We start from the raw sequence: 13,779 nt of genomic DNA, 5'->3' as shown, positions 1-13,779 counted from the left end.
CTTCACAGTGTAGCGTACCGGCAGTCTATGTAATAATTATTCAGGTTCAGAATATCTTCCAATATGATCTGACGTCAAGTTTCCTTCCAATATTCACTTCAATTTATACTATTTTGTTCTATTTAATAATTACAATCTTAATACAACCAAATACTCCGATGAAATCAATGAAACGAAAAGCATTCAATAAAAATAACAAATACCAGGCAGTACAATATGAAAAAACAATAAAAATTAAAGACGGACCCTGAAATCGAAGACAACTTTCAATATAGCAGCCAAAATAACCCCTATAATCCGGTACACTAAACCAGCTACTTACAATTTGCAAAATAGGCTGAGAATAACCCATGACGGGCAATTAAAAAAAAACACAAACAATTCCACAGGTGCACAAGATTTGAACAGCACTGTTGATAACCAATTTCATGAATAAACTAAAAATACAACGCCAAAACAACTGTCTAGCATCAAAATATCAAACAATCCCAATCTAATAGTCATAAAACCAAGGGAAAACATCTTTGATAACCTACTTGAGACTTAGAGGCACTTTTACAGATATAGAATACTCTTAAACACTCCAAATATAACTGAAACAATCACAACTGTACTGCTGCAAACCACAGCATAGGCTAACAGGATACCAAAAGACAGATCGACAGTGTCAAAGCGCCCTCCGGGTCTTCAGTGTTAAAAATACAAAATATAGCAATGTTATCACATATCATTTAAAAGATAAAACAAGGGTCGTCACAACAGGCTGCTGAAACGGAATCAAAGGTTTGGGAAATGAGCGATGACGAAATTTTTCGGTGGGTAACTGTAGATAGAATTAATCACGACAATAACGTGAAACCCCGTGGTTTCCCACCCAAATCACAGCTAATTGATAACGATCGTAAAAATACTCCTCGGCGTTTGCCGACCTTGCCTTCACAACAAGCTGATAATAATACCTCGGCTAATCCTGAAGCCTCCCGTTTACAATCCCAACCTGTGCCTTCACAACATTTGAACCATGCTTTACATCGCAGAACTGTTGACCTACCCAAACCAGAAATTGCGAAATTCTCAGGTGATCCAATGGAATACCATGTCTTAATTCGCAACAAAATGTTAATTAAAGTATCAAAATTAATTGCACGTTCTTGATTGAAGTTCTGTGAAGTTATTTGCAGAATGGGATGAGGGGTTGCTTTCCCGTTGAAATTTGCCCATAATCTAAAAACAAAACGACAAATTAATTGGGGGCATAATAGATAGACGACTTAGATCATTTTGGCCGACTGTTCAACGTTGCAGAGTACTGGCACCTTACACCACACGACTCATTCAAAAAATGACGGTAGGCATACAGTTACCAGTAGTCTACTGGAAACCAAATTAAAACAGTTGCATTTTATCAATCAAAGACTTTGTGTGAAGTGAGCTCATCATATGTAAATAAACAGAAGCACTTTCATTATTTAATATCGCCCTACAACTGCGACGTTACCGACGATGAAGCTTTGAATTTGTGCCGATAGGCCTATGTACAGTAACGGTACCGGTGCCAGGGTATGGCTGTATGATAAAATTTCAAAAAAATTCTCAATGCAAACTGAAGTTTATCAACAGAAGTCGTACTGCGCTCAGTTTATATCAATAAATCTATGGACATTAATTATCTGTTTCAAAACAACAACCTGTCATGTCAATACTCCACACCGGCACCAGTACCGGTATTTCAATTTTGTGTTCAACAGCGACACAAAAGATGCGGAATGGATTTAAATTAAACTTGCACTTCCACGATTTCTCGAGTAGCACGGCGAAGCAACTGAGCAAGACCAGTGCAGCTCACTTCCAGACCTTCTCGGTAGGAGGTCTGATGTTCTGGACCGATAGCACGGATTTGAATCGCAGGCGAACCACTGAAGCGTGAATATGTGATCTACTAGACCGGTTCCAGCGGACCTCGACATAAAAACATCCGTATTCTCAACCAATCACAAGCGAGCAGATGTACATGGGCCTATCGGCACAAATTCAAACAAAAATTATCCGCTGAAAAGTCACTCAGACAACTTTGGACGCGTTCCGCACAGGTTGCTGGCGATTTAGGCAGATCTTTGTTCCTTTTTTTCGCTTTTTGTTTCTTCACCGGGCAACGAGAGTTAGAAAGCTGTAATACTGTATGTTACTTTTTGTAAATCACGTTCACGAAATCTAATTATCTATACTGTCGTATAAATTACAACTTGTTCATAATCACCTGATAACTTTAGAACCGAACCAAGTGGTGGTTGTTTGCCCATCTAACTATGGGCTGACTATGTAGTGCTCAGTGAGCGCAATTCTTCCATATTATCAGGAGATGAAACCAGGCAGCTTTAATAAAATAACTCAGCAGTAAAATCATTGTCATACATTACGTCTGTCAATGGAATTGTGAAATGAATTTAATTCTATTATTTTGACGTTCCATTGCTTTCACGGTTTTTGTTTGTCGTGCCTAAAAGCATATATCTGGTGTGTATTTTTATCCTATACAACACAATATCTGGAAAAACTGTATAATTTGTGGTAATTTTCTTGGATTTACTCGCTTGTTCTTTCATCATATATTTTTTTAATCTGTTATGTTCTATTTCTACACTGAATGAATAAACTATTTTGTAAAACCTATCAGATACCCGACTGTTTTTGGTTGAACCGGTATGATTGGAACTCTGGCTCGATTTAACTTTGTGGGCTTAGCACCAAATACAGACGACAAAACTGTTGGATCTATTTTGTTCCCTCCATATAGGTTGTTACCAATGCTGAGGAATCGAAAAATCTTTTATTCCCCTCAATTTCATCTGTTGGATAGTCTTGGTTAGTCCAACGATATGGCAACAAGCACCAGTAGTTCTGATGAATATGTAACAATTTTTAAACCATGTTTATCACTATAACATTATTGGTCTTGTGGTATGTAATCGATCATAATACCTCAATAAACAGTGTATTTGCTTGGCTTTGAAATCTAGCGTTGAACCAAGATTGACGACTGAACCATCATGAATGTATCTGAAAAAAATTATCATTATCAGATTGCTATAGTTTGTGCAATGTTTCCAAGAATGTATTTAAAAGACTTTTTAAACTGCCCCTGCATTTCATTTGTTTCTATACTAAACCCACCAATTCAGTCCTTACTAGGACGCTATCTATTAGTCTATGGACCATGGGATACGGTACCGGTAGACACGCAGGTCTCCCAGTCCTCTGACATTCTTCAACCATATAAGTTTAAATATTACCTTTCAATGAGAAAAGTATTGTATACTTCTCCAGCTGGTGTAAAAAAAAGTTTTTGGAGAACCAAGTCATAGAAAAGTCATCTCAGAGTGATTCAATTTTTGTGTGTTAGATTTTGAAACTAAGTTAGGTACGATAACGGCAATGTGAAGGCGGAATAACGTTAATAATAGATCACTTGACAATATGTTATAACTTTAGAAGCACGAAAATACCGCCATCGCCAGTGAAATGCCATTCGAAGGCCTTTAACACGAGCAACTACTCTATCGCCCTACACAAGCCTGAATATTTGCAATGTTTGACCCAGGGGGATGAAACTAGCACAGAAAGCCACGCCCACATTAATAAAACAAACAAAGTAATTCGCTTTACGAGTTTCTGCAGCTTCACGCTCCATTGCGATCACTTGATTTGCGCGGGAATTGGTGACAGTGGCGGTGTTTCTTTACTTTTTCTGCTTCGTTATCATTAGGTGGGATATTTTTGGTTCGTTTAGCTGAGTTTATAGGAGATTCAGAGATTGGGTTGTGTATTCTTACAGATCAGAGGTCGTACGCAAAATATCTCACTGTATATTCTGAACTCAGCAGTCTAGCCTATGGTGCGTAGCCTATGTGATTAAGTTAGTTCAGTAAATTAACGTTGGATAAAATATCACATGTTGGTTGTCCATCTTACTGTCTTAAGTGAACTCTGTCTCTTTAATCCGAGATTAGATTTGTTTTTACTTTTGGCTTGAACTAGGCTAGTATTTTTTCCTTCAAGACAGCGCAGGTAACTTAATGTTTTTACGAAACACCTCAATATTCTGCCCGATTGTCGTAACCTACTGACCTAGCCTAGGTACCGTACCGTAGATACTACACACACCCCAGCCTATGATAGATATATTTAAACTGTTTTAACGTTAACACTAGGCCTATAGTATTGACAGATTTACCAAAACACTGAAAGTAGACTACCACTTCCTTTTTTCTAAAGTCACCTGGGCCTATTTTGTACTTTTCTTTAGAGTCGCATAATTCGTATTATAGGCTATTTATTCACATCATTCATCAGCATGACTAATCGATGTTGTGTTCCACAATGCGACAGTGTCAGAGAATCTTGCACCCTATTCTTGGTGCCATCTAAGCGATTTTGTTCAGGTGAAAAATTTGTATGGGCAGACAAGCTTGAAAAAATTGTCATGGGTCTTCGCGGTGATTCTGATATCAAACACCTGTATTTACGTGACAGAGTCAAAATTTGTCAAACTTTGAAGAAAATGACATTCAAAAAGGTAAGTTCAATATTTTAATTTTATAATAAAAAGTTTATTCGACAATTAATATTATGTTTGTAATATTCTTGTATTTTTCAGTTGGAACACAGTCGCGTCATAAAATTGGTGCAATACCCAATATGAACATGCCCCAGAAAAGTTGTTCGAAGTTACCAACTTTGAATAGATCTTCTCCAAAAAAGAGGAAAGTAGTTGAAACAATTCGTCATAAAAATTTGCAGGAGTTGAAAAAAGTGCATCAACTTATTTACCCTCCAACTGGAAATACCAAGATTTAGATGACAATATTCAACTTTTCCTCAAGCCCGAATCAGCTGCAGAACAATCAAGTTTAGCTATTAACATTGATTCAGAGTTGCAGATCAGTGCCATTTATCATGGTTGGACTAGTGTAACATCGGAAGTCCTAAATAATATTAATGTAAAAGAAACAACTTTGTCAAATATTCTGCATATTGTTCATACATCAATCATATGTGAGGGAATAACTGGCAGCACCAATTCCAGTTCCGCAACATGTCAACATTTTGAAGTGTCCTTTTCAAGATCTAGTTCCAAAAAAATTGAACAAGGGCCCCCACAGCTTAGATTGCTTGCTTCAAGGTATTACATATTTTTTCAACCATCTGTTTTTAAGTATTCACAATGTTCACCACTGGTGTTGATATCATCATGTTATTTCCTTGAAAATGTCACAATTTTTCCACTCATAAAGTACTTGAATCAGTAGCTATAGCTCAATTGCCTGAGTGTAGCACTGTCTATTTATGCCTTCACTAACAGTGTCATCTTGCAAATGACTTGACAACACTGCTATGTGGGCACTTCCTTAGAGGAATATTAAGAAATGTCTCTTATCATTATTTTAGATCACTAAATTGTGAAGTATTCATTTCATCTGGGAAAAGATGCAAACAGTGTTTTGAAGAGGAGAAAAGAATTGTGAAGTCATCAGAAAGCCAAAAAAAGTATTTTGATGTTAAGGGTTGTTTGCCTCTCAAAAGACTCCAGCAGAATTCATTGGAATCTCGAAAAATTGCAACCGTTAAGGCTAAGGACGATGAGTATGTTATGTCAAATGGGTGTGTCATTTGCATTCTAATTGTTGTCTATAAAACTGTTTTTTATGTTGCAGGCTGAATAAATTGGAAGACAGAATTAAACAATTATTGGCGAAACAGAAATGTCATGTTCTCGTGGATACTGACATTGCAGAAGATATGAATTCATTGATAAAAAAAGGTGGTATTATACAAAATTAAAATTGATTTGTTTCATAGCGCAACACAGCACAAAAAAACATTTAATCATTTCAGAAATAAAAAGTTTTCAAATTTGACTGAAATTTCTGAGGAGCAAAGATTGTTAATAAATTCAAAATGCCTTTTTTTGGCAGGAATTCGTGAAGAAAATGTTTCGCCGTTTTATCGTTTGTTTTGGTCTGAGCAAGCTAAGCTTAATGCTACTAGGAAACATGGAGAACGGTATCATCCGGACTTGATTAGGTGAGATAAATTTTTTTTTCGCACATGCCTGAGGATTTAGTTCGATCATCACATTTAGTATCGGTAATATTGAACATTCCACTTTTTTTATTTGTAGGTTTTGTTTGAATTTGGCGTTAAAAAGTTCTAGCACTTACGATGAACTGCGGAATTCAAGTCTACTTGTTCTCCCCAGTAGGCGAACGCTCATTGATTACAGGTGAGTAAAATGCCAATTTTAAACTGCAATTATGTGTAAGGAAAGGTATAGCTAAAGGTTGAGCTTGAGATGCTTGGAGAATTCAGCTTATAAAGTGCGTTAGGTAAATATCAGAATCAGTACAAAGTGTTTATCCCAGATAGATCATAATATGGCAGTGAAAGAGCTGTTTACTTTCAATATGGTTGAGATATTATTTGGTTACATAATTGTTCAGAAATGTGTACAGCACAAACCCAGGATTTTCAGAAAGTGTTAGGAAAGAGTTGAAGCAGAAAGCATCTGAATTACCTGACCATGAGCGCCTCATAGTGTTGTCAATGGATGAAATGAAAGGTATGTGGCGTACCAAAATTGATATCACCACTCAGGTTCTTTCTGCCAGCTTCTTGGACGTTGTAATTGCTATAGATGTCGATCACAAAGTAATCTTCTTGCGGTTCCAAATACAGCAGAGTAACTAAGTTAACTAACTAGATTAATTATACACCTGTAAGAACTTAATACAACCAAATACTCCAATAAGAAATACAATAAACAAATAAAAACATGAAAAACACAGTACAAATACCGTAGGATACATACGTAACACAAGATACGGAATTGGTCTATGACGTCACAGTCATGAACTATTTACTTATAATGGGATACTAAAAACCGGGTAAAACATGCCTAGAAATACATAAGAATACCTAGTATGACACTGAAGATACAACACAAATCCTATCTTATCGACGAACACGTAATATACATGGAAATACGCATAGAAATCACACAGGAAATAAACTGCGAAAATAGACTAGTTACGGAAGTGTTAAATACAAGCTAACTAGTGAACAGAGCTATGCCAAACTGGAGAAATAGTAAACCTGTACTACTAATATCATTTTATAACAATAATTACACAAATTAACGGCAATAAAACGCTATAACAATAACCTAATACACAGAGGAAATATCTACACTACCGGCAGTCTGACAGACCAGCAGAAAGAGAATGTTACACAGCTGCTCACTAGTGACTCAAGTGGTAAGAATAAATATGGGCATACAGAATAAAACAGAGTTATAGACGTGGTCGTCTCAGGTATAAGTACTTGTGGTATCTGTTTAACCAACTTTTAATAGGATTTGTCAGTTTTCGTGCTAGATAATAAGAAAGTTTGAATTGCATTAACAAAAGATTATTTTTCTGTACGATATTACTAATTTAGGTACTATAATTTTGTTTCGATTTTCCTTGTTTTAGTTCCATTACGAGCTTGGGGACTGTCAGCGAATATACCTCTGCCCTTAGGTTTCAGTCCTTTACACAAATTGAAGTAAATTGGCGAACGAATTAGTTCAGGAGCGCCCAAATTTATAATCTGTACAATTATTATTATTAAACAATCTTTAATGTGTGATATTGAGGGAAATCTGATAAGTAGTGTGTAATTGAAAATAAACATATCCTTTTCATTTTCTCAGTTAAAGAAAATATTGTCTACAATCCAAAAAATATGATATGATGGTAATAGGATATGATGGTTGGCTTTGTTGACTTGGGAGAGTCGAGAAAAACAGAGGAAAAAGTTCCTGCACACAATGCACTGCAAGTTTATGCACGTAGTTTGATTGGAAAGTTTTCAAAGCCTTTGACGTTCTATGCAACAAATTCCATCCGCTCAGACCATCTCACCAGCATTTTCTGGGAAAGTGTTGGAGAACTCCAAGAATGTGGCTTTAGGGTCATTGCTCTCGTTACTGATGGACTCAGTGCAAACCGGAAAATGTTCCATGAATTAAATAATTTGAAGTTGACTTTTCCATATAAATGTATCAATGTGTTCAGTCCAGATCATTTCATTTACCTTCTATTCGACCCACCTCATTTACTCAAAACAGTACGCAATAATGTGTTTGCGAGTCACGCTGGTGGAACTCGCCTATTAAAAAAAAATGGCAAGTTCATTCTGTGGGACCATTTTCGTGCAGTACCATCCTTCTTTTCATCCGAAGAGTTACGCTCCTGCAAATTGACAGAATCCCACTTGTGCTTGCAAAGCTACACAAAAATGCGTGTCAAATATGCAGCCCAAGTGCTATCTAAGACTGTTGCAAGATTGATGCAGCAAAGAGGTGGGCCGGAGATGCAACAGAGCTCTTGGTTAGCATTGTCTATGGATAAGTGGTTTGATATAATGAATACTCGGCCAAATTTTGGATATAAAAAAGTGCTCCGACCATTTTATAGCGTTGATGATGAGCGACTGATTTGGCTCGAAAATACCTTTCTCCCAGAAATACGCAACTGGAAATCATCTGTCACTGGAATAACTCAAACAGAAAAAAACATGCAATTTCTGAGCTATCAGACATACGAGGGTCTGGAAGTGACATCCATGGCTATTGTAAGTCTTATTCGTGATGCTCTGCCTTTGTTGCCTGCTGGGTCATATATCATGACCAAGCGTGTCAATCAAGATTCATTAGAAGCCTTTTTTGGTCATGTGCGTAGTATCGGAAGAAGCAATGAAAATCCTGACATGAACCAATATTCCCAATTCCAACAAATTATATCCGCTAAAAAATCTTTAAAGGGTTCAAGTGTTCTCTACAAGCCATCAGATGTGCACAACTGAAGTACTTTTTTTTATATTCAAAACCGGGGGTGAGGAAATTGAATACAAAGTGATTGGAGTATTGACATATGTTTCGTCCAGTAAATATCTTGGCATTTTCCTGTCCAATGACCTTGACTTAAAATGTCAGTACAAATCAATTTACAGCCAATACTATTTTGAAAACATTGGTCACTTGCTCCCCTACTGTAAAATTTTTCATTTAGGACGTATTGCTGCATTTTATATTTTTCAATAATTATAAAAAAGTTGTAATTCACTGTGTTTCTAGACCTGAGAGTAGGGTTGCCAACTACGAAATGTTTCAACAAAGGACATAGATTACCGCCATCATTTATTTTGTAACTTGCAGTATAGAAATAAAAATTATACAGAAGCTAAAAAGACATATTAAAAAAATCTGTGTTTTTAAAAGTTTATCTAACATTGACCCAAACAAGCTGTAATTTTGCAGTTGCACAAGTTTATAATTCTTCTTAAAGTTATATTTCTGCCGACTCTTTGCTGACTTGAGCAAAGAGCTTATTTTTTTTCGAAAATTCGTGACACTTGTCTTCCAAGTTGAAGTATATTAAAAGCTCACTGCCCCAAACTGTTTAGGTCCACAGGTAGAAGAACTAGCTCGAGCAACAATCCCTTAAATAACTTAGACTTCGCAAATATCAGCTTCCTGACGAGCGTATTTATATCTCGCCTTTTTTTTACCAGATAAAACGATAACATACCTATTTACATTGGATTGTGGACGTCATAGAGACCAATTAGTTATACGTAGAATTTTCAGTGATTGAACTGGAATATTTGAAATCCTAATAAAATTGTTATTTCTTTGGCTATTTGAGCTGGACCAAAGCAAAATTAAAAAGAATAGTTAAAAGCTTGCAAATACATAAACGGAGGTGATTATTTAATAACGATAAAAACGACGGTGAAAAGAATTTTTTCAAATGCTAAAAAGGGCAAAAAGCTTAAAGGACGGTTGGCAACCCTACCTGAGAGTGACCGTCACAAAATGGTATCCGAGAACATATAATATCTACTGTGATGGTATCAGCTGTTTATGTATTTGCTTATGTTATTTTTATATGGACCGCAGTGGTCTGGGGTAATAAACTAATTGAATTACCGCTTCTCTTGTTCAGTTGGGGTATTTGTCTCTAATGTATGGACAAAAATCATTAAAAGATTATATATAATATTTGACCGGACTATTATGGCTAGCAAAGTCATACGTACATACATGGCAATCAGACAATTAAAACAGTTCAAAGTATGCTGTATTCTTATTATGCACCTTACAGTGCAGTGTCATGAAAATACACTATATTCTATGCAATGAATACAGGATATATAAAAAATAGGTCACTTAGGTAGTTTAATTAATGTAGGGAGGAATTACTTACTAATCAATCATACTGGAATCACATCTATACACACTAATAAAGTGAAAAGAGATCTATTTTTTAAGCAGTTTTCTTAGGGATAAATTCTGGTTCTTTTTCAAAGAGAGGGATTTATTGATGACTCTGGCTTTTTGATGGCACCTTATCTTCAGGTAGAAGCGACATAGCTTTTCCAAGATGTCCAGCATGCCAGTTTCGTTTTGGGCAATACCGAATGATTCCATATCAAAATTTTTAAACACTGAAGCTATAACATCTTCATGAGCATAGTTTAATCTAAATTCAACTTCAAGCAGCTTACATAGTTCAAGGACACTGGGTGATGGTACGGTTAATTGTCCATACTCTGTTTCCTGCATTACTGCAATCATTGAGTTAGTTGTCAAACAGTCCAGTTCGGGATTGATCAATGACTGAATTCTTTCGAAGTCTTCCGGGTCTCGGCATCGTTTTTGCATTTTTTGTAAAATGAATCCAGCAATGTATTGGATAATATGGATCTCATCATCATTCAATATGATGGAACTTGAAGCTGGTATATCTGAAAAACATAGGGAACAGAGGTGTAATACTAGGATATCGCAATATTGATTACTATGAATATCAATCAAATGGTGTCAATACTTGAAATCAAAATCGTTCCAACAGCTGTTATTAAGCTGCTGCGCACCATATATGAATCAGGTAGTGCTTTATTGTCTACACACAAACCTAATATTGCTTCAAAAACAGTTGCGTTTTATAGCCCTATGTATGAATGAAAACCCAATTAAGCAATTTTTGCCATTAAGTCATATGTCCTTAAAATTATGGTATCTAAATACACTCTAATCCAGACAAATAAGAATCACCACACCTTTTGTTTTATCCATTTCTTTGGCCGTGAATCTATCAATTAATTTCCTGACAGACTGGAGAATGGTGAATCTTGTAATACTCGGTTCCAGTGAAGGGATTATGCTAACTGCATCACAGCTGAAGGATAACATTCGATCACTTGGACTTTTCTTCAGCAACAATTGTAAGTATTTGATCAAATTTGGTGAAATAGGGACAGTGGCTGCAATGATCTTCCACTCATCTACAATTTCCTCCACACTAATATGATCTCTGCCTAAAATTTGAAAAAAAAATGCAAAATTATTTCGTAGATTTATCCCATTGTATTAAGAAAAAAACTGCTTTTCATGTTTATCTTGAGTTGTAGAAAGAAGTTGTATTATTAATCATGGAATTTATGTAGAAGTCTATAAATTATTTAAATCTTACCTTGTTTGTGAACATGATGATGACTTGCCAAAGACGCCACACTGGAAAATACCTTATGACATGTTGAGCACCTTGAAATAAAACATACTATTTATAAATCACAGACTATTTAGCAAAAATACCATCATGAAACTATCACATTTAAGTATTTGCTATCTATAGAATAAAATCCAGAAAATACATTGATAAGATAATTGAATGCATAGTATGTTGGTGGTCCTGTATTAAACCTCTCCTAACACTCTCAGCCAGACGTATATTAAAGCATTCTAATAAATACTGAAATAGCTCTCTTTCAATAGCTGTCTTACTTTTGCTCATTTAAGGTAAACTTTCCTTCCATTGCCTCGTCAAGATCTATGCATACTGTCAGTTTATGATCCTCTAACATGTCATAGTCACAATCTAAAACAACTGAACAATCGAATATTGAAATGCAAACTCTGGATTTGACGACAACTTTTACATTTTACCAGAATTCAAAAAAGTGTTAAGCTATTAGTAATCTACAGGCATATCAGCATATGGGAAATTTCAAGTTATTGCCTAACACTGGGGTCGACAGTGCTTGATAATGTCAGAATGTAGAAATGAGATGTAAAAGCAAGCAGTAAGTGGATATACATATGTCTGTATATGGGTGTAGGTACTGTAGAAGAAATGAAAGACCTGTAAATTCTCCCGTCTGCAGGTCTCAGGGTCTGTCAGTCACTGCCTACTACACACCAAACCATAAATTTTGAACTCATAGTCCAGTACTGTTAGCCTGAATGCAGGAAATAAGTCTAGTACTACCAAGGAAACGTATTATTCGGAAAACGGAAAATTCAGGATCTGATTGAGGGATTTAAACTCTGTCTGTCATAAAACCAGTACCTGCAGACCTGTATCGTAGCTTCCTCAATAGTAATCCGCAAGAGGAAACAAACTTATAGTATATATCTAACGTATGAAAATAATAAACTTACCTTTATTAGCCATATTCACCGAATACCTAATATATTAACTATACACCTCTGCCCTGTGAGTCAGATATGATGAAACTGCAGCAAAACTCTGAAAGCTCGAGTGGGCGTTAACAAATCAAGTTGCCGTAATGGAGCGTAACGCGTCAGACACTCCTGATTGGTCAAGGCTTTAGTTGCGCATCATGGTATGTTAGTCGTTGGTTTGACCAAAATCGAAACAATAAAGGTCAAAGGTCGGGGAAAGGTTCATTGTTAAACACTTGCCAACAGAGTCGCAAAACGCTTGGGATTTCAAAGTGGCAACAATTTTAGAAACGGAGGACCGTGAAGCTAGTTACAACGACCTCTCTAAATTTGTCACCGAGAAAGCTAATGTTTCAAGATCATACTTCCGTTTTGCCCGAAGAGATAGAAGGCAATCAAATTATTATGAAAAATCTAAGGCGAAAGGAAGTGCCTTTGCTATTTCTGCTAGTGGCTCAAATAGGCGCGATATGCGTTGCCCATGTTGTAATTTCTCTCACGAAATATTTAACTGTAAGAAATTTAAAGTCCTTTCATGGTACGAACGATATAACGTGGCTAGACGGAATCAGGTGTGCTTCAAATGCTTGAGACGAGGGCATATGTTTAGACAGTGCACCCAGAATGGAAGTTGCCCCATTCACGATTGTAAGTATCCGTTCCACCATGTTCTGTTGCATCGCAATTTCGGGACACCTACACGGCGAGACGGTGTTAGTAAACAGACTTGTTCCGTCGGTACCTCGATGAACCATGCGGATCAAGACGTTCACGCTAATAAATTGGCGCCCACAAAGCAACAAGGTAACGCCGGTGTTTACATGAATATCGTCCCAGTGACAGTAACTGCTGGCAACACGGCTTTTGATACATACGCTCTTTTGGACTGTGCTTCTACAACCACCATGTGTAGTGTGAAATTGATGAACGAATTAAATTTAACCGGGGTGCTCATAGATGTTACATTGCAAACTGTTGGTAATCGTCTCAAAAGTATTAAAGAAAAGAAGTTGTCCCCCCTACTAGTAGAGGAATTTGACGGACATGGCGATTGCATTGAATTGCCCAATGTATTGTATTGTGCGTCAGTAACTTGCCCATAAAGCCCAATAAGCTACCCTCACGCAGTTCCTTGCGTAAGCTATCCTATTTGTCTGATATCGACGTTCCTCGAATACACGACGGTGAAGTGACTTTGCTGATAGGAGCGG

General features: G+C 36.5%; 2 protein-coding genes and 1 long non-coding RNA gene across 3 annotated transcripts; 2 read left to right on the top strand and 1 right to left on the bottom strand.

The window, feature by feature from the left end:
* The first annotated feature begins 3,600 nt into the window (after positions 1-3,600).
* Positions 3,601-4,914, top strand: LOC120329849 (uncharacterized). The gene is made up of 2 exons (XR_013476664.1): positions 3,601-4,573; positions 4,655-4,914. It is a non-coding gene; the product is annotated as an uncharacterized LOC120329849 (long non-coding RNA).
* Positions 4,791-6,815, top strand: LOC120329287 (uncharacterized; the record flags this gene model as incomplete). Its single annotated transcript, XM_078113375.1, has 6 exons — positions 4,791-5,179; positions 5,446-5,640; positions 5,712-5,818; positions 5,973-6,081; positions 6,179-6,280; positions 6,498-6,815. Coding segments are annotated over 6 exons (1,149 nt in total), but the record flags the coding sequence as incomplete, so codon positions are not given.
* Positions 6,816-10,168: 3,353 nt separating this feature from the next.
* On the bottom strand, positions 10,169-12,520 carry LOC120329284 (uncharacterized). The gene is made up of 4 exons (XM_039395861.2): positions 11,888-12,520; positions 11,577-11,647; positions 11,164-11,421; positions 10,169-10,848 (listed from the first exon to the last, which is right to left on the bottom strand). Exons 1-4 carry the CDS (start codon positions 11,965-11,967, stop codon positions 10,361-10,363), a joined length of 897 nt encoding a protein of 298 aa, XP_039251795.2. The 5' UTR covers positions 11,968-12,520; the 3' UTR covers positions 10,169-10,360.
* Positions 12,521-13,779: the final 1,259 nt, after the last annotated feature.

The sequence above is a fragment of the Styela clava genome, chromosome 6 (genome assembly GCF_964204865.1).
Source record: "Styela clava chromosome 6, kaStyClav1.hap1.2, whole genome shotgun sequence".
In the NCBI taxonomy this organism is placed as follows: Eukaryota; Metazoa; Chordata; class Ascidiacea; order Stolidobranchia; family Styelidae; genus Styela; species Styela clava.
Note: the sequence above shows the minus strand (reverse complement) of the source record. Positions and strands in the feature narration are given on the sequence as shown.

Coding starts and splice junctions, on each gene's coding strand:
- LOC120329284 (XM_039395861.2), bottom strand. CDS start 11,967: ATGTTAGAGGATCATAAACTGACAGTATGCATAGATCTTGACGAGGCA. Junction 11,648..11,887: donor TTTACCTTAAATGAGCAAAA/GTAAGACAGCTA, acceptor TTTTATTTCAAG/GTGCTCAACATGTCATAAGG. Junction 10,849..11,163: donor AGAAATGGATAAAACAAAAG/GTGTGGTGATTC, acceptor TATGTTTTTCAG/ATATACCAGCTTCAAGTTCC.